General features: G+C 40.4%; 1 protein-coding gene and 1 long non-coding RNA gene across 5 annotated transcripts in view; one reads left to right on the top strand and one right to left on the bottom strand.

Annotated features, from left to right (window-relative positions):
• Positions 1–24,221, top strand: part of LOC114059009 — a 104,408-nt gene that overhangs the window by 7,342 nt on the left and 72,845 nt on the right. The window contains exon 2 of the long non-coding RNA XR_003571565.1: positions 2,048–2,164. This is a non-coding gene — a long non-coding RNA (uncharacterized LOC114059009). The remainder of the gene's footprint in view (positions 1–2,047; positions 2,165–24,221) is intronic.
• Positions 1,376–24,221, bottom strand: part of PDE5A (phosphodiesterase 5A) — a 44,527-nt gene continuing 21,681 nt past the window's right edge. For 3 of the 4 annotated variants that reach the window (XM_027886959.1, XM_027886961.1, XM_027886962.1), the window contains exons 8-21: positions 22,799–22,907; positions 20,424–20,508; positions 17,682–17,857; positions 16,272–16,331; positions 12,524–12,670; positions 10,534–10,659; positions 9,149–9,243; positions 6,337–6,424; positions 5,117–5,217; positions 4,955–5,032; positions 4,324–4,387; positions 4,063–4,137; positions 3,488–3,571; positions 1,376–1,955 (exon numbers count right to left, since the gene is read on the bottom strand). In XM_027886959.1, coding sequence (XP_027742760.1) covers positions 1,818–1,955; positions 3,488–3,571; positions 4,063–4,137; positions 4,324–4,387; positions 4,955–5,032; positions 5,117–5,217; positions 6,337–6,424; positions 9,149–9,243; positions 10,534–10,659; positions 12,524–12,670; positions 16,272–16,331; positions 17,682–17,857; positions 20,424–20,508; positions 22,799–22,907 — 1,426 coding nt within the window. In that variant the 3' untranslated portion in view covers positions 1,376–1,817. The remainder of the gene's footprint in view (positions 1,956–3,487; positions 3,572–4,062; positions 4,138–4,323; positions 4,388–4,954; positions 5,033–5,116; positions 5,218–6,336; positions 6,425–9,148; positions 9,244–10,533; positions 10,660–12,523; positions 12,671–16,271; positions 16,332–17,681; positions 17,858–20,423; positions 20,509–22,798; positions 22,908–24,221) is intronic. The other variant, XM_027886960.1, reaches the window with a different exon arrangement.

The following is a 24,221-nucleotide window of genomic DNA, read 5'->3' as shown; positions in this document are numbered from 1 at the left end:
TTCATCAAAAAGTCCCTAAAAGGTTTTGTTGGAGGTGGCAGGCTGCTGTCATTTGCATATAAATACACATATGCAGCACTGCATAACAGTAGTCCTGGAATTCTGAATGATTATTGAAATCCATACTTTCTTTTTTTTTTTTTTTTTTTTTTTTTTAAATCTGTGCGCAGAAAATCAGGAGAAATGCTTCTGTAGAAAAATGTTTTCAAATTCAGCTGCAATAATACATTATTGGTGATCATCAGAGAAGTTTGAGATAGGATTTAATCAGTGACAAATAATTTAGGTTGGCAGAAATGCTGCTGACTGTCAGAGTACCTTATTCTACATAAAAAAAAAAAATCAACTATGAAACTCAGTATCGTCAGACATTTTGAAACATTTGCTTTACATTTTCTTAGCTTCTGGTATAGTTTATCTAAATGAAGAAATTGATAAAAATAGGGAGTTTTCACTTCTTTCTCACCAGCTCTTACATTTGCCTTAATTGGTTCCCAATTCAAAACCATTTTTATTAATCACCTTCTTTTAAATAAAATACCAATGCTGGGTTTTTTTCCCTAGTGCAAGTTCATTGATTTCCTACTTTTCAGAACATTAATGCCTCATATACAATTGGCAAATCCCTGTAGCATTCCTGGCTAGTTTTGCTTTTGGTACTCTTTTTTTCCCCTGTTTTTTTTTTTTTTTTTAAGACACTGTGTTGAATCATTGTTAACTAACGCTAAAAATGCTTTTTAAAAGATGTTAACATAAAACTTCCTTCCAAGTGGTCATAGCCATTTCCTAGCAACACTGGCCTAAAGAATCAGTCACGGATAGTCACCAGGATTGTGCCATTCCTGCATCTTTCTGATTCCGATTGTCACCTCTTGCCCTTGCAGTCACGTTCTCTTCCGCCTGTGATCCCGTCTGTCGGTTGGATGATGTTAAAATCAACTTCCAGATGAAGTTAAAACCAGCAGATAAAAATGATCCTGTTCAGATTCCGTTTCTCTCTGTGCTCCTTGCAGCTTCCTGTGGGAGCCATCCTTCCATGGCAGCCTGGCAGTTATGCTGGGACATTTCAGCAGTCTTCAAAGCAGTTTCCATTACTCACGGATAATTGTGACACTTCCACCACGAAACTCCTAAGACCCTCATTGCCTAGCGTTTCACAGGGGTCTTAAAAATGTCTTCAGATGTAATAAGACATTTGCTGAGACATCCATTGGATAGGAAAAAAAAAAAAAAAAGCCCCAAAATTGAACTACTGGGTGCATAAATTCTGGGGCTTTTTCACCTCAGAGCCCAGTTGTGTCTTCTGAAGGAGGTCAGCATGGTATGTGCTGGATTAGGCTCCCCAGAGAGAGTCCCAGTCTCCCCTCCGAGCCTCTGGGAAGAGAACTGGCGAGACTGCTCATGACTTTTATAACATAACACAGCAAGACTGGCAGAGGAAAAAGAAAAAGGGTGCGAAACGCAGTAGTCTTTAAGATACTGGCCACAACATGATCACCAAACAACTATGTACATCTGGAAAGTCAGAGGCTCTCGGGCACAGTCGAGTCACTGCACTAGTACCTTCTGCTGGAGCCGGGGAGGGGGGGGGCAAAAACTACCCTTGCAGGTCTCTTTTTCCATCTCAGTCAGATGTAACAAAAGAAACGTCCTATCTCTTGGCATACACGTGGTCATGCTATATCTTGGAACGTGGAAAAATAATACAGCAGTGGCAAAACACAAGCCAGATTCATACAGTGTTCAGCAAAATGCAGTACTCCCCTATTACTATGTCTCCTACGTGAACTTAAGCTTGTGGTTGGTAAATCAGCATCTCAGTTCCGTTTGCCTTGATTGCTCTCTCCGTTAATCAGGTTCTTCTCTTGCTGTTCAGCTAAGGCCTGCCATTTCTGCCTGTTCTTTTTACAGCCATCCAGTAGAGGGGAGCAGGCCTCTGACACGTGTGTTAGGGCCTGAAATAGATTAAGAACGTGTAAAACAGATTGCATTTAGCTTTTAATTAAAAATGAAGAGAATAAACCATGTTTCTTGTATTTTTTTACAGATTTCTGAACTTGGAGGGTAGACCTGTAGATCATTCAGCTGAACTGCACCGGTTACTCAGCTAACACAAGCCACAAAACTTCAGTTCACTGGGATCTGACCTACTCTGAATAACACGGTAAGTCACATTCTTGCAGTGCTGGACTGAGAACTCATTTCTGTTTGCACTGTGCGTCAAATTCCTTCTGCCTGGATGAAAGCTACAAAAGCAGTGAAAAGGCTGCCATTACAAACCTGTTAATTGTTTGCTTTTATTGCATTAGAACATTGGAGAGTGAACCCTGTGCTTGTTCATTTTGAAAGTAACACTGAAGTTGTTTATATGTTCTATCCTTTATTACTCATTAAAAAACCCAAAAATCTGTGTAAGCAGGTAATACCCCCTAACTGTACTCCAGTAAAAATAAACTCAAACCACAGCCCTTTTCTTGCATTTAGCATAGTCTTTTGGGTTTGTCACCACCTCAAAGGCTCCCCATCCTCTTCGGTGCTCGCTGCCACTGCAGGTAAGTCACTCTCACTTCTCTGTCAGCTTAGGACACGAGCCTAGATAAAGTCCCAGACACTGTCAGCCTGCTCTATGCTGTTCCTGTTCAGGGGAGCCTTTAAAATAAGGTGACAAATAAAAGTGAGGCACTGAATCATAATTGAAAAGACCGAAAAATAAAAGTATAGAAGTTCAGGTTCTGGGACTGTGGGCCTTCGAACCTGCTCAGGTGTTCTGTTCAAAGAGTTTTCTGTTTGTATAGTCTGTACCTTTGCCTACCTCCTACAGTTTTCTGTCCCAATGAACAGACTTTCCCTCTAAGTCTTCACTGGTTTAAAAAATAATCAGAAATCATTATGCTGTGTTTCGCGCTGTATTTGACCAAGGAGCTTTTCATACAGTTTGTGACCAGGACAAAAAAACCCCATTTCAATGAATTCTCTCATGCACTGCTTTGGTGTGAGATGAAAGAAAAAAATGGGATGGGAAAAGTTAAACTTGGGTACATTTTCTGCACGCAGCGTATCTCCTTCTATGTGAAGAATTCTGAATTCCTTAAAACTCTTAAACAATATTTCTATCAAAGCACTACATGAATACCGTTCTTTTCCTAGATAGCAAAACATTAGTTTTGTGAGTTTCCCTGATGATCACAGCAGCTGGAATCCCAGAATATAACCCAGGGATATAACACCAGTTGCACAGAGCACGGCAATTACCACTAGGTTTAATGAAATGATAACAAATTACACTAATCAGACAAACATACCACTAATTATAAATACTAAAATAATGATTTCTTCAGCTGAATAGTGACCTATATGTAATAAATAATAAATTTTTTTTACCTAAGTGACTGGTTCTTTATTTGATTGTTATTCTAATTTTAAATCTGTGTCTACTAGTGAGCAGTTCTGGTTTTAGATATTTGCAGTTCTTTCTTAGCCACCATACCTCATACAGCTGCAAGCAAACAGCATCTATAAATCCAACCTGCATGCTGGGAATTTTGTTTTTCTTCTCTCTGTTCATTAGATCCTACAGGTAAGAAATAAACAAGCTCTGTGTTTAAATGCATTAAATAAAAAACCCAATTAAACCCAAAGGGACAGGCTGGAATTAAAAAGCAGCACCTTAAACAGCACAGCGAGCTCAGCCCAGCGGGGGTATCAGTAGAAGTGTTACAATGCAGGTAATTTGACTGCATGACTTCCCTGAGGAGATTTGCTCTGGACAGAAAGAGCCCAAATAACCAGAAACACAGGCAAACTTCCTGGGTTTGGATAGGCTGCAAGTAGGTACCAATTTAACAATGTATTTCCTAGATGGTTTAGTAATACAGATTTGAAGGAAGCAGTGAAATCTGTTGTTCTGGTTCAGAGGTAATGACACACCCTGCTGATGTCTGAGAACCACAGAAAGGAAGGCAGGGAAGGAGTTGGTCCTATATTCTGGTCAGTGGGAGAAATTGTGGATTTTGAAGTGCAGTTTCCAGAAGCCATTTGGCAAGAGGTGATTCTGCCACTTACTGTTGGTTCTATGTTGAGTTCCTTCCGCTCTTTATCTCCTTGATCAAAGAACTCAGTAGCTACAAGCTCAGCAATCTGTAAGAGATTTCACACATTGAGAGCTCTAATGTGGATCTATCAAGCTGGGATTCCTCCCCCCCCCCCCCTTAATGAGACTCCAGCTCTGCATTCCACCACTGCCTTTGCAAAAAGGGTTGGATGGAGGAAGCAGAAGCTGTCCCGCAGTTTGCATTTAGTAAATCTTAAAAATGGAGCATATACCCGTTGCTGGACTGGCCATGGTTTGGTTATGGCTGATAAATCACAAGCAGTCATCAGCATGGCTCTGTAGAACAAACAGAGAGAAGTGTGTGATTTACTGCATGGTGAAATGTATGGAACCACCAAGTCAAGTGATCAGTAAAATAGAATTTCAGGGAAGATCCAAGGCAGAAAAGCAACTGAAATTAAAGCAGAGTTATAAATGTAGCCCAGGCCTGTTGCTGTGTTAGATGCCTCTATTCTTAGTCTTCTTTCTTCTTCGTTGCCAGTAAGGAATCAGCTTCAAACCAAACTGCCTGTCCTGACTCTTCAGTTACAGGTTTCAGAAATTCACTGTTTAAACATAAAGTATCAAGAGCAAAAGAACGTGATTCCTAGACAGGGACCCTACACTCTCTAGGAAGAACAAAAATGCTCCCATAACTTCATATGATACCTAATAAAGTTTATTCTACAGGTTGAAGACTTAGTAGTTCAGGCCCAGGGAGCTATTCAGTGCATGACAGTGTCAGTTTGTCCAGGCCCAGAGCACACAGACCTGCTGGTTTTAAGGACATTCACAGCACCATGGCATGGGAAATGGGTACCTAATAATATCAGCTCACTTCTCAATTGTTCTGCTTTTACTTACAAAAACAGCTCCTTCTGGGTGGGATCTTCCCAATTAAACTGCTTCTTCCTTAGAAGTTCGAAAAATTCTCCTCTCCTCCTTTAAAAGAAAAGATTTTGCAGCATGATGGCACGATCCAAACATCCGGCAATGGTTATCCAGCCAAACTTCCCTCTGACTTACTTTATGTACAGTGCTAGGTCTGTGGCAAGAATGGCTTGTTTTATCATTTTCAGTGTAGCCTTGTATTCTTCAATGGAAAGGTTGCTGAGAATCTGATTTCCCTTTAGAAAAAAAGCCAAAAAGCAGTGTTATCATAAAATGGGCAGCGGCACACCAGTTTGCTAAAATGTGTCTTAAGCTCCTAAATCATTATGAGTTGCTTGCTGATGTCATTCTTTTACCCTGCTTCCTTCTGCAGATTCCCCAGCTTAAAAATAAAAATTCCACTCTTCTTGAGTAATGGCAGAAAGCTGCACAGCCACAGCATCAAAATTGACTATTACAAAATGAAACTGTAAACAGAGCAACATCCAAGCTCCCAAGCCCATCTCATTCATCAAAATTAAATTTGCCACAAGCTCTACCACAGCATTTCTCTTTCCTCTTTCTCCCCTTTCCCAAAGCAGAGGAATTGTGACAGACTCCAGTACCTGTCTGTGCACCTCTAGTAAATGAAAATATTTTCCTTTTATGAAGCAGCATCAGTAACAAAGCTGTTAGACAGAAATAAAAGCTCAGCAGCCTCCTGTTAAACCAAAGCATCACAAAGCTGGTGAAATGGCAACTTGCCTCCGCTTTTTTCCCCATATTTGCCCATCTGAGTAGGAAACAATCACTACAATACGAAGGATGCCAGAAGTACCATAACTGTGGTATGAAAGGAGCAGTGCTTTGAAATGATTGTGCACACTGAATAACTGGGCTTCAGAATTAGTTAATAACATGAAACAAGAAGAATGTAGTTTTATTTGCATATTTACTTAACTTAGGTTTGGCTTCACTTTGGAATGTCAACATTAGCAGTGTTTGGTTTGGTCTCATCAGGGCTGCTTTGTGTATGTGTAGGCTGGAATGTTTTTTTGGAATGAGAGCAAGGAACTTGGGTTTGTTTGGTGGTTCGTAAGAGGTCATGAAATGGCAACAAAGCCTTTTGTTTGCCTTGGGCCAAGGAAGCAGGTACCCAAAAGGATTTTAGCAAGGCTTCCCTTATCAGGCAACACTTGGAAAGGTTTGGTGGCGCTCAGCAGTGGAACTGGGATTTCGAAGCTGCTGCATTTGCTTTCTTTACCCAAAAAGGAATAAAGAGCACTTGAGAATGTATAAGGGTGGGATTCTATCCAGAAGCTAAAAATAGAAAGTAGAACAGTTTCCTTCAGCAGACAGAAGAATGTGGCACTCACTGGGCTGTTCAGGATCATAAGGCATTGATCAAAATGATGATGCTCCATGATTGAGTGGCAGTACAGCTGGGCCAGTGGATGTTCGCTTCTGAGGAGGAAAAAGACCCATTAGGTGGAGAAATCAAATTAAACATCCAGAAATAACTTCCCTTTTAATGTCCTGTTCACAGGAGTGTGGATAAAAAGACAACACTGTTACTTTGTCAGAGCACTGACAGCTCTAGTTTTCTGCCTTCTGTTACCTATGGAGACCAGCTGCACACAAAGAGGGAGAATGTAATACAAGGTTTTATAAAGAGTGACAGGTCTTGTGTGAAAAGCAGAGGTAACGAGAAGAGTTCATTCACAAGCAAAGTTTAAGTGACAGTTTGGGTTTCTCTAACATCTCAAACACCTGCCTGGCATATTTAGTCAGCTCAGCTGCTGGGCTTGTAAATAATAATGCAAACTTAATAGGAAACCTACTGATACCAAAGGAAAAGTTCCTGCTCACCTCAGTGTGCTGGAGTGCAGGGGCCCAAAACACTGATCAAGTAATTTCGTAGTGTTAGTAACTACTGGTGTTTCATCACCACTATCTTCCCAACCAAACTACTGCAACATCTTACCCACTCTTTGCCCAGGGTAAAATCCAAAAGGAAACAAATTGTTGGTTGTACTACAGGCAGGGAAAACAGCATTAAACCTGCCGTGTGGATGTAGAATTTAATAATATCTTAGTCTAGAAAGCAGAATTTGCAGTTTGAGTAGCTTCAGATGATGCACAGAAACTCCTCTCTCAAGGATTTCTAATTTCTCTCTGTTGCATAATCCAGTTCTTAGTTTTGGCTGCTGTATCTTCATTTTCAGCCCCTGGTCCCACACTGCTCATACAATCTCTTCACCTAAATCTGTGTTCTTTTGGATGTCTGTTTTGCTGCTGATCCTGAATCAATTCCTCTGTTTATAATCTGACCTACAAGTGTTCAGTCATGTAAGAAATTCTTTTTTAGCATATAGTTCCATGTGAGTTTCTGTACGGTTAAGGATCATTCACATGAACCAGTGGCTGCAGGATTGGGTCCCTGTGTGAGTGTGTGCACAGAGACTCAAATAAAAGTCATAAGAGGAGGCTCTGGGGATTTCAGAAGCACAAAAATGTGGAGGGAAAGATGGAAAGACAAACAAAAATGCGGAAAGGGAGATTAAAGGATGCAAGCCCCTGAGGATTATGGGCTGGCTGCCCAGCACCTCCTCAGAGACCACCACAAGAGGAGTAGAGAGCAAATTTATATTTGCGTGTTTCTGTAAGGAAACAAACTGTAGGATGGTGCCAACACATGCTGGGTGACATTCCCATTGAGTTAAGTGGGATGTGTACTGTGTCTCCTAAAGTTCATCCTGACTGCAAAGAGAAATATGTGAGAAATATCTTAGGTTATCTTCCCAAGTACTGCACCAAACTTGAGCTTGCTCAGTACTGACAGACAAAGGACACTACTGCTTTCTGAAACACCCGTGGCTGGTTATCCACCTTTCATACTTTACTTTATCCAGGCTTCCTACTTTACATGTAGGAAAGAGGAAAGAGAAAATAACCCCCCAGTGTATCTACCAAAGGGCTTTTAAGCAGCGCCTTTCCTGTAATTTCCACCACCAGGACCATTTTAATATTTGAAACCCTGCTGCTTAAATAAATCATACACTAAGTATCCAGTCTCCCTGCTTCAAAGGAAGAAACAAAGGGAATCCATTCCTGGAAATAAAAACCTTTTCATTTAGATTTGAATGAGGGATTAAAAAAAAAAAAATCATGGAAATTTTTATTGAAAAAGAATTATGAAGCTGTAATCATCTCTGCTTTGCAGCATGTGCAAATGTTGGATTTTGCTGTCTATGACACTTTCCCAGGACATTTTTTGAGAGGAGATGACGCATCTCCAGATGTCTTCCAGGAAATTTATTTTTAAATAAATAAAGCAAAAAATAGCTAACTGGTTCCAATCACTGCAGTTACTGCTGGGATCCCCTATTAGAGAAGGAGAAAAAAGTTACTCTTTCAGGTTTTTTGTGGCATTTTGGAGTTTGTTTGTGTTTTTTTCTCTTTACACATCATTCAGTGTTATTGTGAACATACATGTGAAAGGCAAGAATTCTGCTTCAGTTTACTGATTCTCTGCCTTTCAGCATTCTCTGCCTCAAACAAGCTTTTCCTCCCTCAGTATCTTACTTTACACAGTGAGAACAGCAGGCCACTTCTTCCAAAGGGCACTTCCAAACCAGTCTCTCAGACAACCCAAGCTCAATGCAAAACAATCATGCATTTTTAATGTGATTTTAACTATGCATCTTATATAATCAGCTTGGAATTGTGAAAGAACATGGCTAAACCACGAGTAAAACAGTCCAAGTCCAAAATGGCCCGGAGACAGCTTCGTATCCAGTGGCTGCAGATGTCAGCGCTGTGCTGGCCCGGATGAGACGGGGAACAGCTGCTCGGCAGGGAGGGATCTGAGAGGCTGCACCTTTCCTACATGCTGTCCCTTGGAAGCTGGGATCTTCTGCTGTCACTTCATGGGAAATGGGGCATGGGACTTGAGGAACTGTCCCTGCACAGTCTATAAAAAGTTGCCTTCATTTGCTGTCGGTTTTAGTGAGTTGTGCATCTCTGCTTTGGACTCAAGGGTAGTTCTGCCCGTTCTTGCACTTACTGCTTTGCAGAAACCTGCTCCTTTGCACAGCCCCACCGCATCAAATCCCTCAGGTTGTCCATAATTTATCTGTGATATTCTTACTCACTCGTCTTTATTTATCTTGTCTCAGCCTTGCTTACCTTTGTATGTAAGAGTTGTTGACTCCCCTGTGATCCAAATCATGGCTCAGAGTCGCGATCAGCAAAGCCAGCGTTTCTAGGTCAGTCAGTTTGCTCTGGGTGTAAAGAGCAATGCAAGAAGTCAGCTGGGCATTTATGTTGCACACTGGGTCTTACATCTGCTTTCCAGGTAATGAAACCTGTCCTTAGTCAAGTCAAAAGACAGTTTGGAAAAGCTTGATTTTGTGTTTCTCCTGGGAAGATGTGTCCCCCCAATGTTTGCTCTTCCCCTCAAACTAGGAAAATTTGAGAGGTTTTATGTCGAATGCTGTTCAGACTCTGGAATCTAGGACATGAAAATCAGCGTGGAGTGAATCCAGGGTAGATGGGAATAAACAATTTATGGAAATTGGAGTGGAGACTGACAGGATTCCAAAAATAGCAAGCACGCTATCCGGATCATCAGAGATTGCTCGACTGCACACAGAGCAAAACTACCCAGTCCATTCCAGCACAGAAAGAAGAGGGATACCCTTGCCTTTGCCTCTTCCAGCACCTTTTGTCTTTTTTATTAGGGAGTCAAAATTTGTAGGGGAAAAAAATGCCTCTTCCTTGTTGGTACTGGGCTTTGACCTACAAATGGGATTTATTTATGTTCCACAGAAGTGTTTACTGTTAAAGTAATATAAAGCAATTAATAACAACTGTCTGTAACCAAACTGAAGAAATACCTTAATTCTGAATGAACAGAACATTCTGTTTCTTTCAAGAATGTAAAACTGAAACCTAAAAACATACTTTGGATGAATCTTGAATCAATAGGGATTCTAGCCCTTCAGTAGGGATCATCTAGTCCTTCAATCCAGCCCAAACCAGAATGATTAGGTTGTTTTTTTTCAATTATTATGTGTCTTTTAAGTGGAAGGTTGAAAATTTGTCCAGAAGGGTTGAAATAAACATTTAAATCTTTATTTCTGTATCTTTATCTTCTGTTGATTGTCTAAAGCTGTACTCAGCTCTGTGTTTGAACTTACAAGAATTTCCTGTTGAATATTTTAAGGAAACATCCAGAAATAGGGTCAGGCTTTTCTCCCCCGCCTTTTTGACTTGCTTGGAGCTTAAGTGTTAATTTTACAGAAGGACATAAACATAACCATGTATGTGCCTTATTTGAGATATTCCCATTGGGAACATCCAGCTGACCATATCCAGAGAATCTACTGAAACTGGATACAAAACAACATGTCAACAGTTTCACAAACCAAGACCTTAAAGCCAGAAGTCTTCAGCAGAAATATTTTGATTTCTAGCAGTACCATGGAATGATGAACATCTTACTAACATGACAGTCAGAACTACGCATCATTATATAATTTGTTTAGCCCAAAAAAATACAGAAAATGTACCTGAATTTTACCAGATTTCAGAGCAGCAAACATGCACTGGGCAGTATTAAAGGCATGTCTCCAATTGTGGTAGGCAACGTTCTTCCGATAATTTTTCTTTACACTTAAAATCCATCTGCAGAGAACCTTTAAGAAACAGCATCAGATAGCTGAAATGTATCACAAAGCCATTTTTTTAAATGAAAACAAATCTTTCTTTAATCCCTCTTGGAAAGTCTCTTACAGAAAAAAAAAATGTTTTAAACTCAATTAAAACTTCAAATTCAACCTACTTTTAACTGTGACCATAGAGAAGAACACAGTGAGTTTGTGATACTTGTGGGTTTAGTTTTTTGTTACTAATGGCTAAATGCTAGTTGTCAGAAGCACTAGCTGTTAATTCAGAAACCGAGGTGTGCTGAGCTAACTGGGGGAGAAAAAAAATCCTTCTTTACAATGACATATTTGATAGAGAAGATATATTATTTAGTTATAGAGTCCTCTTAAGAGCTGTTTTGAAAATAAACATGTGGCTTTTCCCTCCTATCAGCTTGCCAAAAAACAAGCAGAATTGGACTTTGGAAAGCACATAAGTATGAGAGAAAGATTACTCTATTCCTGGGTAGTTTCTCTTTTATACTGGAAGAAAGCATGTCCTGGGTGTTTTACTCAACAAGTTATCAAAACTTGTGAGTTGTATTTTACTTGTAAAAAAGTGACAGGTAAGAAGGTCAGATAATAATTTAATGTTCACTAGAACAGGGTGCTTGGTTTAAAGCCAGGATATTGGATACAGCTCCATGTGAAATGCTGGCTGAGGATCCAGGCCCTGGTTTGCTCAAAATTTTGAGCGTTCCTCGTGGCAGATGTTGTACTGACAGGAAATCCAATGTCATTCACCCACAAAAAGGACTCCACACAGACAAAACCAGCAGTTTTCTCTGCCTGTCCACTGTTAAAAAGGAGTAATAGGCTACTGCCAGTTTTCTTTAGCTCTAATGTGGGAAGTGTAAATTGTACCTTCAAAGCTGTCAGTGTTCTCCTGCCTCTGTTGACACAGGTACTTGCCTGTCTATTCCCACGGTGTTCTTTTGCTTTTGCAAACCCATTGCAATTGCTCCCCTAGGAACTTGAAGCCCTCCCATTTTTGGGCTCCCTGACTCCCTCTCTTTTGTTGGGACATATTCCTTAAGGAAGTACAAGTGTTTGACCTCACTACGAAGGTAAACTAAGTACTGGGATATTCCACAGGTCAGACTAGGTAATACAGTAGCCCTTGAACACTACTAATCTAAATAGGTCTATAAAGCACTGATCTAGAAAATAAAGACATGTTCTATTTAACTAATTGGTTTCCCTATGAAGCCCTCCAAATTAACCTTGCATTTTGAAAGTGAGCTTTGAAAGTTTTCTTGGAAAAGGTATAAAGCAAAAATAAAGTATAAAAATGAAGGTTTTTAGATATAGATATTGTGTGCATTGACTGAAGAGGCTGAAGAGATTACCTGTTTTACCTCAGGGCTATAAGCAAAGTAAGAATACCTGTCTCAATCCCCTCTGCCAGGTGCACATCTACAGCTAGATCTGTTGGTAAAAACCTTCAGGGAAATTTCCACAGCCCACATAAGGAATCTGTTTCAGTCTCTGTTATCTCCACAACTATGAACTTCCCTCTAATATCTAATCTAATCTTCTGTAGGGAAAGACTAAGATAGTTCCTACCTTATATGGACAAAGTGAACAATATTATTGTCCTCTTTATAACAGCCTTTCCCTTATTGAGAAGTTGCTGTCATCTCCCTCCTCAGTGTTCTGTTTTCCCCTCTATTAATCATAGACTGTAAAATTATTAATCATACAGTCAAAAACTGAGGACAGATCCCAGTACTTTATATTACTTTCCTAGCTTGCTAAGTGCTCTGTAATACAGATTCCCAGTTCTCATTATTCTCCTGAATTTCTAAGCCTTCAGTGTGTGTGTGTGTGAAGCAGTGCCTGACAGCGTTCGTACCTCGTGCTTCATTTGGAAATTCTGCACCAGGTTGAGGTCTGTGAACATCCGAATTGTACACAGCGTTGTTTCAAAGTCTGACAGCTCAAAATCACTGAAGTAGAAGTCAGTTAGGTTGAGGCATTGTGCAGATGGCACCACAGCAGCCTAGAGGAGAAGGAGAGGGGACAACTTAGCACTGGGAAAGAGAAAGGAGAATGTAGATACCTGCTTTGTAAAAAGAGAAGTGGTGAGACACTAAATTTTACCTTCACATGCTGCTCAGAAGTGATGATTACTTTCCATTTACTTCCCTTAGCCTTCCTTGTTTAATATTACCTTAGATTTAACACACACTTTTCCATAGATCAAGAGGATAAAGGAAGAATTACCTGGTCAGTCTGTTCTCTACATCACCTGAGGCAAATTGCAACCAAGAGTATGTGAGAAATTGGGAGACTGAGAAAATAAGGCAGTGGAGTTATGTGTTTGTTTTTTTTTGGACATGCAGATATCAAAATGTGTAACTGTTGACATTTTTCTAAAAAATGACAAGGAAAGAGATGTCAGTCAGTAAAACAGATTTCCTAACAGGGTCCCCATTCAGAACAATGGTAGGCAGAACATGTCCACAGGCAGAGCTTTCTCAGGGCTGGAAACCAGAAAAATCAGAGTTCACCTGGGACCACTAACCTTTAAAACCTATGGACAATGTTTTTGGTGCAATTTGAGTATAATCATAAACTTTTACTGTGAAATTTGAAATGACAAAGTAGACAAAAAACTCCAACTCTACTTTATTTTTAATCTGAATTTTTAATTATCAGTAGTATCTCCGTTTATTACATGTATTACTACTCTATGTATTACAAGTCTACTTTCCCTAGTCATAAAATGCAGAGTATAGGTCTTGGTTGCCCTGCAAAATACAAGTGTTAAGGTTATGCTAAGTATTATCCTAACAAAATAAATGTCTATAATATAATAATCTACAAAAACAAATGTCTTAGTCTACAGAGCAAAATTCAGGATAATTTTTTCCAGTAAAATTAAAGGTGGAGTTCTCACTCTCTCACCTCAACCTGAGTGAGGATAAAAAAAAAAAATCAAGTAAATCTGAAATGGTGGAGGAATTAAACATCTGTGTTTCTCTTCCTCTTTGTAATTCTAGGGGAAGACATTTCTCCTAGAAATGTTCCAGCACTGGGAACTGTGTCCCAGGAGCCTGAGGCACTGAAAGGGAAGCATGGGTCATAATCTCCAGTATCTTTACATGTAGCATATAAATCCCCATAACTACATCCACCAGTCCCTGATCCATAGAAATTTGCTGTTGCCTTTCTTGTGTGTCAGAATTGGAAAGTCACGAAAGATTATGAATACCAGTATTTACATAGGGAAAAAAAAATCCTTGTACCAGTCATTTTGTGTCCCTCAGCCTGGATTCATGTGGTATCTCACCTGTGAGCATGTGAGAGAGCTGCACGTTCAGTGGCAAATAATGCACCTGGTCAGGAACTCTGCTGACATAATTTTGCAAAGCTGCAGCTGCAGGCTGGAATTTCACAAGGAAAGGGGCTGGAAGGACACACTAGGAGCTGAACAGGACACCTCATGCCTGTGTTCTCACTTCATTCATAATTTATTTTTCCCCTTCCTTGATCTCCTGCCTTTGACAGCCACACCAGTAAGTTTCACTTCACCTGAGACATAAAAACCCCTGCACTCTGTAGCTATTCAGGTGGTATTTAACCAGATTAGATATTTCTTCTTTCCGTTACTGAAGCCAGAAGAGCTTTCGGCCCCCCATTTTATAGCATTTTAATTTCAAGTTATTGAGCGATGGTCAGCTTCTGTGAGCACAGTGCTCAATTTCTCCACCTTGGGAATATTATAAAGAGCATGAAATAGTCAAGAAAGGAAGAAAATGGGTCAAGGAATTCCCCTCTTTGCATAACTGTGACTTTTCAATTCCTATTGCTCACTATGATCATCGTATTAATGGTAATTAGTAGTGAATAGTTAGCGACTCCATTTTGTTGCCCGGTTAAGTATAGAAAATAACTTTTAAAATTTTTCTTCTGAGTGAAAAACCTATAGATTGAGGTTATGACTTTATGTCACACCCCAAGGCACTCCCTTCAAGGATCCCTGAAACACATGAATAGCCCATTCTGGAATGTATTAAGGTGAGCATGGATGAACAGGGAATTCCTGACTGAGCTCAAACGGAAAACTGAAGCACAGAGGAGGAGGAAGTGGGGATGGGCTACCTGGGAAGATCACAGAGACATCACCAAAGTGTGCAGGGGTGGAGATGGGAAAACCAGAGCTCAGCTTGAGTTGGAACTAGTGAGGGATGCAAAGGGCAACACAAATTTCTGGCAGCAAAAAGGCGGCTGTGGAAAACACGGGAGCACGGTGGTAACTGAGTGGCAACTGTGAACAGTTTTGTTTTGTTTCATTTGCTTTGTGTGGTAAAACACGGGTTGTATCCAGGCTCAAAGGTGACTGATGCAACAGGACATTTTGTAGTATGAGGAAAGTGAGAAATTGTACTACGGCCTATTCCACAGTGCAGATAATGAATCAAAATAGGACAGTTCCACTTGGAAGGGAACTACAATGATTTTCTAGCCCAACCGCCTGATGAAGCATCTGCTTTCTGTGCTGTCAGGTTATTTAGAAGCAGAACAGAGCAAATCACAAAAAGGCATACCCAGAAACATCACTTTAATCTATTTTGTCTGGCTTGATACAACGATATGAATGCAAAATGAAAAAATAAAAACTAGATGAGAGCAGAAGAAAAAGACCTGTCTGCCCGTGGCTGACACGGGCCAGGACTGTGCTAGGAAGGACATGGGCAGGGAGGTGGAGGTGGACACTGCCCCAGTTGTAGGTTTGCTGTGCTTCTGTTTTCTTTAGCAGTCGAGATGTGACCACAGAGGTTACAACCCAAGGCCTGCAGAGAAACCTCAGGAGATGTGCTGCGTTCTGCTCTCGTCCGTGGGCAGCAGCATGGTAGGACTGAGGGTCAAAAGCCGCGTGACACTTCCTTTCCTGGAAATACCCATAGTCTTACACCTTGTTATGTGGCATCTCGCTTGTCCAGACCAATCTCATCATACCCAGCCTGTGGTCCCCCATGTCTGCCTTCCTCTCCATCCCTCCTATTTGTTTTTGTGTAGCAGGGGTGATGCTTTTTTTTCCTGGAACACCTCCTGCAGCAGAGACCTGGAGAAACTAAGCCCATGCTGTGCTTTGAACTGCACTTGAAATCACAGCTGTAGTTATTCCTTAGGCAGTGTTTTCTACACACGGAATTAAACATGAGCAGAGCAGGACACTGCACAGAAAAGCAGCCGCAAAAATCATAAAAATAAAAAAATCACCACATTAAAAATTAAATACAGAACTTCTACCAAGGCCATAAAGCTGCACCCATCCTTGGGATGCTTGAAAGGGACCAAAGCTGTAAGATATACAACATTCAGGCTTAGCTGCAAAAAGAAGAGTTCTCAGCATTTTTTCTGGTTCTTGCAGTGCTCTGGCCAGCCTGTATTTCTTCTGATTGAGGCGGCATTGTAATGTTTCCTTTTCATGTGATCTAGTGATTCAGCTCAGGAACCAATCAGTATAACCCTCACTATCATTTTCATTTCTGCAAGACGTGCTTCTGTGTGTTAGGGGATCGTGGCTGTGTGAAGGACTGCCCTTTGTTCTATTTAGGGAACATTTCTATAGTAATAGTAAAAAATTCAATTACCACTGTTACCTGCAGCTCCCTCGTTTCCTCCTCAGCAGCAGAAGCATGGTATGAGAGAACCTACAGAAAGAAAGAAGCAGCCCTTAGTACAAACAAAAGAGCAGTGTGGTAAAAGAGTACTTTTCCTAAAGCAGATTTTTCAGCACTGCACTGCGTTTGCTGATGAAATCTATTGTCCATGCAGGGCCCACAAGGGTTTTTTTAAGGGAGCTCTCTGAACGCATATGGGGAGATATCTGCAACTTGCACAAATCTCCCACAGCACAGAACCTTCTGCAGATAATTAGGCCAGGAAAACGTAAATAGTTTCTATAAAAGAGCAAAGAACTCTGATTTTCTCTTTGGAAAAATTTCATGCCCCACTTTCAAAGACAAATAATACACGAAACAGCTATAATTATGAGCCTGACATTGTTGCCATAGTAATTCTTCCAGGAGTTTATTCAGACAGAAAAGAAAGTTTTGCCCTAACTGAAACTTGGCACCAAAGTCTGAAAGACAATATGTTTGTTTTAAATTAACTAAATAAGCTCATATTTTTTAGCTCTTGAGAACACGGGTCATGAAAATGTTAGGGATTATTTTAGGCAACTAGAGACTGATTCTTTTTTAAAGAACCCATCTTTTGTGTTAATATATAATCTGTCTGGACCTCCTGTATTACCCATAAAGTGTTACAGAGGGCGGGAGAATTTCTCATTTGTAATACAAACTAATCATTCTGACAATAATTTTACCCTCTTTTTGTTTAACATGACTTACTAGGGGTTTATTTGAGCCTTGTAATGTTTCCTTTAGAGGCTGTGGGGTACCTAATCCCCGTTTTAGGAATTCTGCAAACACTCTGTTTACATAATGAATGTCAGGAGATCCAAAGCCTACAAAGTTTTCACTTTCAGCTTCAAGTTATCGCCTCTGAGTAATTCAGCTTCTCAGACTGCAGCTGTTAAACCGAACAGGAACCAGTTCAAAGGCTGAGCCCAGACGATGTTCGCCTCGCCATGGTTTGCTGGAGTCTGAGGAAATTGCTGAAAGCCTACAATAATGCTGCTGTTGCTCTGTGTGTCTAAAGGGCCGAGCCAAAATCATCCCAGGAAACCTCAGACAAGAAAAGGAAGCCCCTAATCCGCCAAAGCGTTTCCTGTTCCTGCCCACGGGCAGCCTCTCTCAGGGAAGGGGAAAGGATGTGCCCAGCTCGCCCCTAAATGCCATGAGCAAAGTTAGAACACGCCACCCAAGGAAACAGTCTGCTGGCACATCCAGAAACAAGCAGGAAAATTCCTGAGCAGCCCAACAGGCCAAGTTCTCCCAGGGCAGCCCAGTTGCTGTCCCACTGTGCAGAGCAGACAGGGGTCTGGAAAAAATCAGTTTGGGGGCTAATTAAGGACCACCTAGATGTGGAGCTCTCACCTCTAAGGTCACCATCTGTTTGGCCATGGCTCTCTCTACAGCCTCGTACATCTGTGTGTTCTGGATCCCCAGGCCACAGAAGATGACGAATGCTTCCAGGAACTGTTCATCATTTCTGTTGAAAGCCTTGACCTTGCCCGAGTTCTCTTCCATCTTGTTCACCAGCTGGCAAACACCTATGGCGAGGTACAGAAATGAAAAGAAGTAGTACAGAGAACTGCCACCGTTTCACCTGTTGTGTGGAACAGCAACAATTAAGTCTGAATTAAGAATTAGGAATTAAGGGACACACAGGAGTGCTGTGGGATTTTCCCCTGTTGTTTTTTTTTTTAAGAGTAATTTCAATGTATTGTAGAATGAATGCTAAAACGTATATAAACCAATTATATTTTACTTAGTAGATTCAAAAGTATTTATTGGGATCTGAAAACCTAAAATGTAGGGCTTTAGAGACATGATTTTCCTGTGAAATTCTAGGGTCGTTTTCATCCTAACTTTTATTATTAATAGTATTCTAGATTGATTTAATCCCTAAAGACAATTTGTCCTTTGGAGGCTAATTAAATTTTTGCAACCATGCCAAAAGAACATTTATGAAAGTCAGAACAGTGGTACACAGAGTTTTTGCTTCCTTATTTGAGTCAGTACTGGAATTTTTTTTAAGTAAATGAACTTAACAGAGAATACCCAAGTTGAGGTTCAAAGCTTAAGCAGAGTCACTGATTCCATGAGGATGTGATTGAATTCCAGCCTGCTCCAAACACTGCTGAACTCCTTGAAAAGCATCCTATTGAACTCAGCTTGGTAGGCTCAAACCTGTTGATAACTGTATCTGTTTATTTTTCTGTTAAGAATTTCTGGGCTTTTCCCTGCACAGGCCACTGAAAAGTCTGACAGGTAACTTCTCCCACACCTTGCTGCAGCTTAAACGCAATCTGACATCATTTGAAGCAGAGGGAAATTCAGACATATACCCCCCTTTACTTTTACCCAGCAGATGGTAATTTCTGCTAAAAATCAGAATATTAATTAAAGCAGCTGCGTTATAAGAACATGTTGTCTTTGGCCAAAGCTGCTTTGGGGGTGATTATTGTCTTAAGTGAGTGCAAATGTTTTCTCCCTCCCCTGGGTGTGAGTACTAACAGTCTGGAGCATAAAAGCCAGCATTTTCCTGGCCAACTGCAAATTTATCCCAGGGATTGCGTTGTCTGAATATTGCAAACAGGATTCTGAACCTTAATGGGATGAGAAGACTAGATCACAGAATCACAGCAAAAAACATAATCCCAGCAAATAAGGATTCAAATAAGGAACAAGATTAACTTTCCCTGGGATAAAAAGAAGCTGGTTTATAAAACTCCATAGGAAAATCCCATGAAACTCAGATCTCTGTTTAGCATGGTTTATGACAATTTAATTATTCCCATAGCAACTGTGATGTCATGAACACAAGATTAAGACCCATCAGTGAATACCCCACAAAAGTAAGTGAATTCCTAAAGGACACAGCATTTGGATGCCCATAAACATCTCTTAAAAAAATAGAGAACTGCAGTGACTATACTATGTAGTACTTAAGACTTTTTAACCCCTTTCAAATACTTCCCCAAAGCACTGAGATTCCCATATATTACAAATAAAAGAACTCCAAAGTCTTTTACTGGGACATAATTACAAAACCACAGCAAAATTCTGTAAAGCTTTCACCACATACCTGAGAAATGCACAAGTCAGGAGAATAAAAAAGTTCTTTTCATCTTTTTTTTTTGCCTGTAAGATCTGCTTGGTTTTGCTGTGGATGGTTTTTCCCACCCCAATCCCACTGCCCAAATTCTGGTTTTGGCTATGGTACTCTTAAAAATTATTTTAAAAAGAAACCAGACTTATAATAATAGTCACAGATGCTGCACAGGATGGCAAGGGAGCTTCTGGGTGTTGTCCCAAAGAGAACTTCTTGACCTTGCCCTGTTAAATATCTGAACATTAGGCAGATGTGAAACCAGAAGAGACTTCAAAGAACATTTCCCAATGAGAATTTGAAAAACCCACCTTAATGGGTGGCCTGACTGAAACTTGCAGTTTGAACTTCCATAGAAAATCCCGATAGAAAAGAAATCAATGAAATCACAGCATAGTGAAATATCTCTAATTAAAGCTCAACAGTTCGATCTTTACCTTGGTCTTCTAGGGTTTGCTAGAATATTTAAATAAAGTAGTAAAAGAACTCAGGATAGAAGCTAATACCAAAATTCCATCAGGTGAAGATGATGCTTCTCTTTCTGCTTCAAAGGTAAAAATAAAAAAATCTGCCTTCACAAAAAGGGGGAGCTCATATTTACCATATAAATTGGGCTCTCCAGTTTTGCCATAATTCTCATAGAAAGTTCCTTGAAGATCATAAAAAATGCATTCTCAGAACTCTTTAATATTTCCTTGCCAAATTTTGTGAAGCTGAGGAAGTTTGATTCATGCTACTGTCTAGGGATCAGTATGTTTTATCTTCTGTTTGCTCGTGGATCTTACTGATGCCAGGAACTCAGGCTCATACTCATTCTAGATTGATTTGGTAAGTTTTTAGGTAAGCAATTTATACTCAGGGTGGATCAGTGGACTTATTAATTGAAAATATGGTAATGAAAGATCTTTTCTCCTGGCTTGAGATTCCATGTTGCTGGGATCTTACTGCGGAGCACAGAAATACTTCTATGAAATGTATAACAACATTTTTGTAGAGATACCTACCTATCACTTTATTCTTTTTCCCGTTTTTTATCGGTGTACACAGCAAACTCTTTATGTGTTGGCTTACATTTTCTGCACTGTCATTCTGTTAAACAAACCAAAAAAAATACAGTTACAATTTTAAAGATGAGTGTTCAGGTGGCTGAGGGTGAGTCTGCAACTTTTCTTTGCTTACACACTCCTTCAAAGAGTTTGCACACAAACAACAAGTAGGAAAACTAATAACAGCCAGGCCAACGTTCTACATCCTTCCAAAGATTTGCCATCCTGTCTCGTGCTCCAGTAGAAGGAGAATGAATTTATTTGGGGAGTGGAAGGTTGGATCAAGAAGACAATGCCTCCTTTTCAAATACCTGGTGAGAAAAGGGAGTAATTCTGCTCTGACTGCTCCTGGAATAATGTGGCAGCTGCTGAGAAGTACATTTGGTCCAACCTCTAATCGTATGTGACACAAAAAATGGGCACACATTAATATTTTCAATCAAAAGGTTATCTTGGGTTTTTCTCTTTTACTATTGTTGCTCTGCTCTCTGGTGCTGTGCAAGGACTGTAGATAGGATCTTGGCAGGCAAGTGCACAAACACTGTAATGCTTACAAGTGGCAATAGGAAACGTGATTCTTTAAAGAAATCATTAAAGGATTACATCATGCCACATACTTTACACGACTCCAGCAACTTAAGTACTATTACTTAATAGTAACCCATTATCAAGAGGGTTACACGGAATAACTCAGGAGCAGAATTGTTTTCTCCACTGCAATACCTGTGCAATCAGCTGTAAAAAAAAAAGGAGATAAGAATCAACATATCTCCCTAAAAATCAAACAGGGGAGAACTGGAGATGAAACCACAGTGCACTGTGCTAAATAAAAATGCCTGACCCAGTATTAATGAAAAGGAAGGAGGGTAAGCCAAAACCAGGCTTAAATGCCTTTAAGGAGTGATGTAGATATTTGAACTTTGTCTCCACTGCACTAACTTTGTGCGTTCAGGGAAGAACACGGACACCCGGCAGCTGAAGCTTAGCATTTGGCTTCTGTCCTGTCCTTGGAAATGGCCTGAACCTGAGGAAACATCACAGCTCAACATCACGGCACAAATAAACCCAAGCTGCTCTTCTGCCTCATGCCATTTCCTAGGGAGCTCAGGCCACCAAAGCACAAAGGTATTTCCACGAGGGGACTACACATGCTGTAGAATGTCCTCCAAAGAAAGAGGCGAGCCGGGGTTTCTGGGGCACCGGGAACACCTGGGATTTCCCTCACGTCAGGGTTCATCAGCTTGCAAAACATTTAGCCTCCAGCCCTGCCTGGAGACTGCTCCTGAGCAGTGGTGCAGATGCAGACAGTGTGTGCTGAATTCTTTCTAACAGCACTGTTATTTTCTTTCTATGACTTCCTTGCATAAGGTGTATTCCAGGGAAAAATGCAAAATAACTCCGCTGAACAGCCTGTTTCAGACAAACAGTTGTTTGGATGTCTCTCAAGGTATTAATTTTATTTTTAAATGTCTTCCAAACAATCACCTCTTTCTTTATTGATCTATACAGTATATCCATGGGATTCTGTCTGTACTTGCAGTCCAGCAGTTAAGAGCTTTGGGCCTTGTACTGCAAAGTGCTGAGCACTCTTTCTGTGTTGCTCAATCCTTCCTAGAAATCCACTCCAGAACATTCATGAAACCTTGCAAAGGAAAAAAAAGGGAAGCAACAGAGCTCCCCACCACAAGCCTGCCCCTTCTTTGCACTTACTGGAACAGTCACACTGAGCACTGTATTTTCTGACCTCTTTGTTGTGTGCCTCAGAACAAATTTTGGTAAAAAGCCATCTGCTGACCATAGCAACTCATGTCCCTCTCGTTACCCTCTCCCTTAGCCTCTCTAGGAAACAGGCTGAAATATAGCAAGAAGAACAGGCATCTTTCTAATTTCTGCCAGGACAGGAAAATACAGAATCACTTTTTGTAAATGACAACTCTGCAGGCAACCTGACTGGAATCTGAGTCCTGTCAGGTGACCTTCCCTCCTCACTCTGCAGTATCCATGTGCTCAGTAGTACACCATACCCTGAGATCACACTTGATGAAGTGTGAAGCAAAAGCTCCCAAACAAAAGTGAATTTGTTCCACCTCCAAACCAGCAAAGAACCTGCATCCATAACTTTAATCTTTGCCAGAACAAGATGGGAAAGCAGAGGATAAAAAGGAACGGGGAGCCTCCCAACACCCTCTGTGTACCTTCCTTTGTGTTTCCATTATTCTGAGCGGAGCCATTACATTGACAGAAACAATAAGGGGAAAACAAAAAAGGCTTGAAAGGTAAACAGAGAAACATTTTCTGTTCCTGATTTTCAAATCTCAACTTGTTTTCCTTACCGTCCAGGGAAATCTTCTGTCTTTGCAGACATCTGGGATGTTGAGGGGCTCCATCGTATTCTTGACGTACTGGGCATACATGTAATTGATTTTGTTCGTGTCGTAGTCCCTGAACGACACAACACCACCATTATTATGTGCTTAGCATAAAAAGGAGGCATCTCATCGTGCCCAGCAGGTTAAGATTAATATCTTTCCACTGTGAGAAAAGGATCTATAGACACAACTAATAGATATATAATGGGGTTGAGTTCAAACCCTGGATCCTAATCCAGCTGTCATCACAAAACTGCAGAGTGGACTGATGTGTGCATTCCACCATTTCTTAGTCAACATTAACACTGAACACCAAGCTGCAAAAATAAACAAATCCCTACGGTTTACACAGATGAAGGAGAGAGAATGAACAGCTGGGTTTATATAGAAATAAACAGAACCCTGTGAAAACCAACTCCATTCACAAATCTGAGGCACTTAAAAAGCCAGTGCTGGATGACATTAAAGAGACTGCAGCAGGTATCGCTTGGGAATTTTCTGCTTCTAAGTTCATGTCAAATTTGTTCTAAAATTAAAGGCCCAGTATGGAGATTCTACTACTGAAATAGAACAGTTTATTCCAAATCAGGACATAGAGGACATTCACAGAATCAGTCGTCTCCACTCTTTCAGTCACAATTTATGTAATTGAGGTATTTTAATTCTCTTAGACCCTTTGCCTGCCTTGGAGGTGGTCATATGCCCTAATAATTAACCAACCTATTGCCATCAAGCTCCTGGAGTTTCCCTCCAACATTTGGCTTGACTTTAGCTATCCTCCTGGTGTAAGGATGTTCACAGGGCTGGAAGAAGGGAATTATTCTTTCTAACACAGAATTAATTTTAATTTAATAAGTGTTTCCTGCAAAAAAAAGCATCAGAGTGGTACAGAAATCTCCATTTTCTCTCTGCACACAATATCCATAGTGAACATTTTATATACAACTGTGTCTCTTTTTGACATTATTTGAAACAACTCTCTTTGATGACAGAGAAAAGTAATGGAGACAGTAATTTTCACACTTCAATACTCAGGCTAAATTTGGAAACTATTTAATCTGGGTATTTTAATTCAGCTATTTCTACCTCTCCCTTCCTCCCAGTTGGTTTCTCAAAGATGACTGAATGTTAGAACTTTAGGGCTTTAATCTTGATTTAGTCAGACTTGTTCTTTAAGCCAGCTTCCTTATCTGTGAGATAAGGGTAATGATTAAAATAATTGATTAAGAACCTTAATAGGATTATTATCTTCTACTCTACACCCTAATTGCCTACACAGATCAGTTTTAGAGCAGCTCAGCAAGTTAGAATTTTACTTCTCCCATTTTGTACATGTCCATAGCTTAGCCCTGTGATACCAATGTGTACTTGGAGCTGGCACAGTGAA

This window comes from Empidonax traillii, unplaced genomic scaffold (assembly GCF_003031625.1).
Source record: "Empidonax traillii isolate 1590-97213 ecotype Southwest subspecies unplaced genomic scaffold, ASM303162v1 scaffold199:size790550, whole genome shotgun sequence".
Classification (NCBI taxonomy): Eukaryota; Metazoa; Chordata; class Aves; order Passeriformes; family Tyrannidae; genus Empidonax; species Empidonax traillii.
The sequence above is the reverse complement of the archived record's forward strand: the minus strand, read 5'-3'. Positions and strand labels throughout refer to the sequence as shown.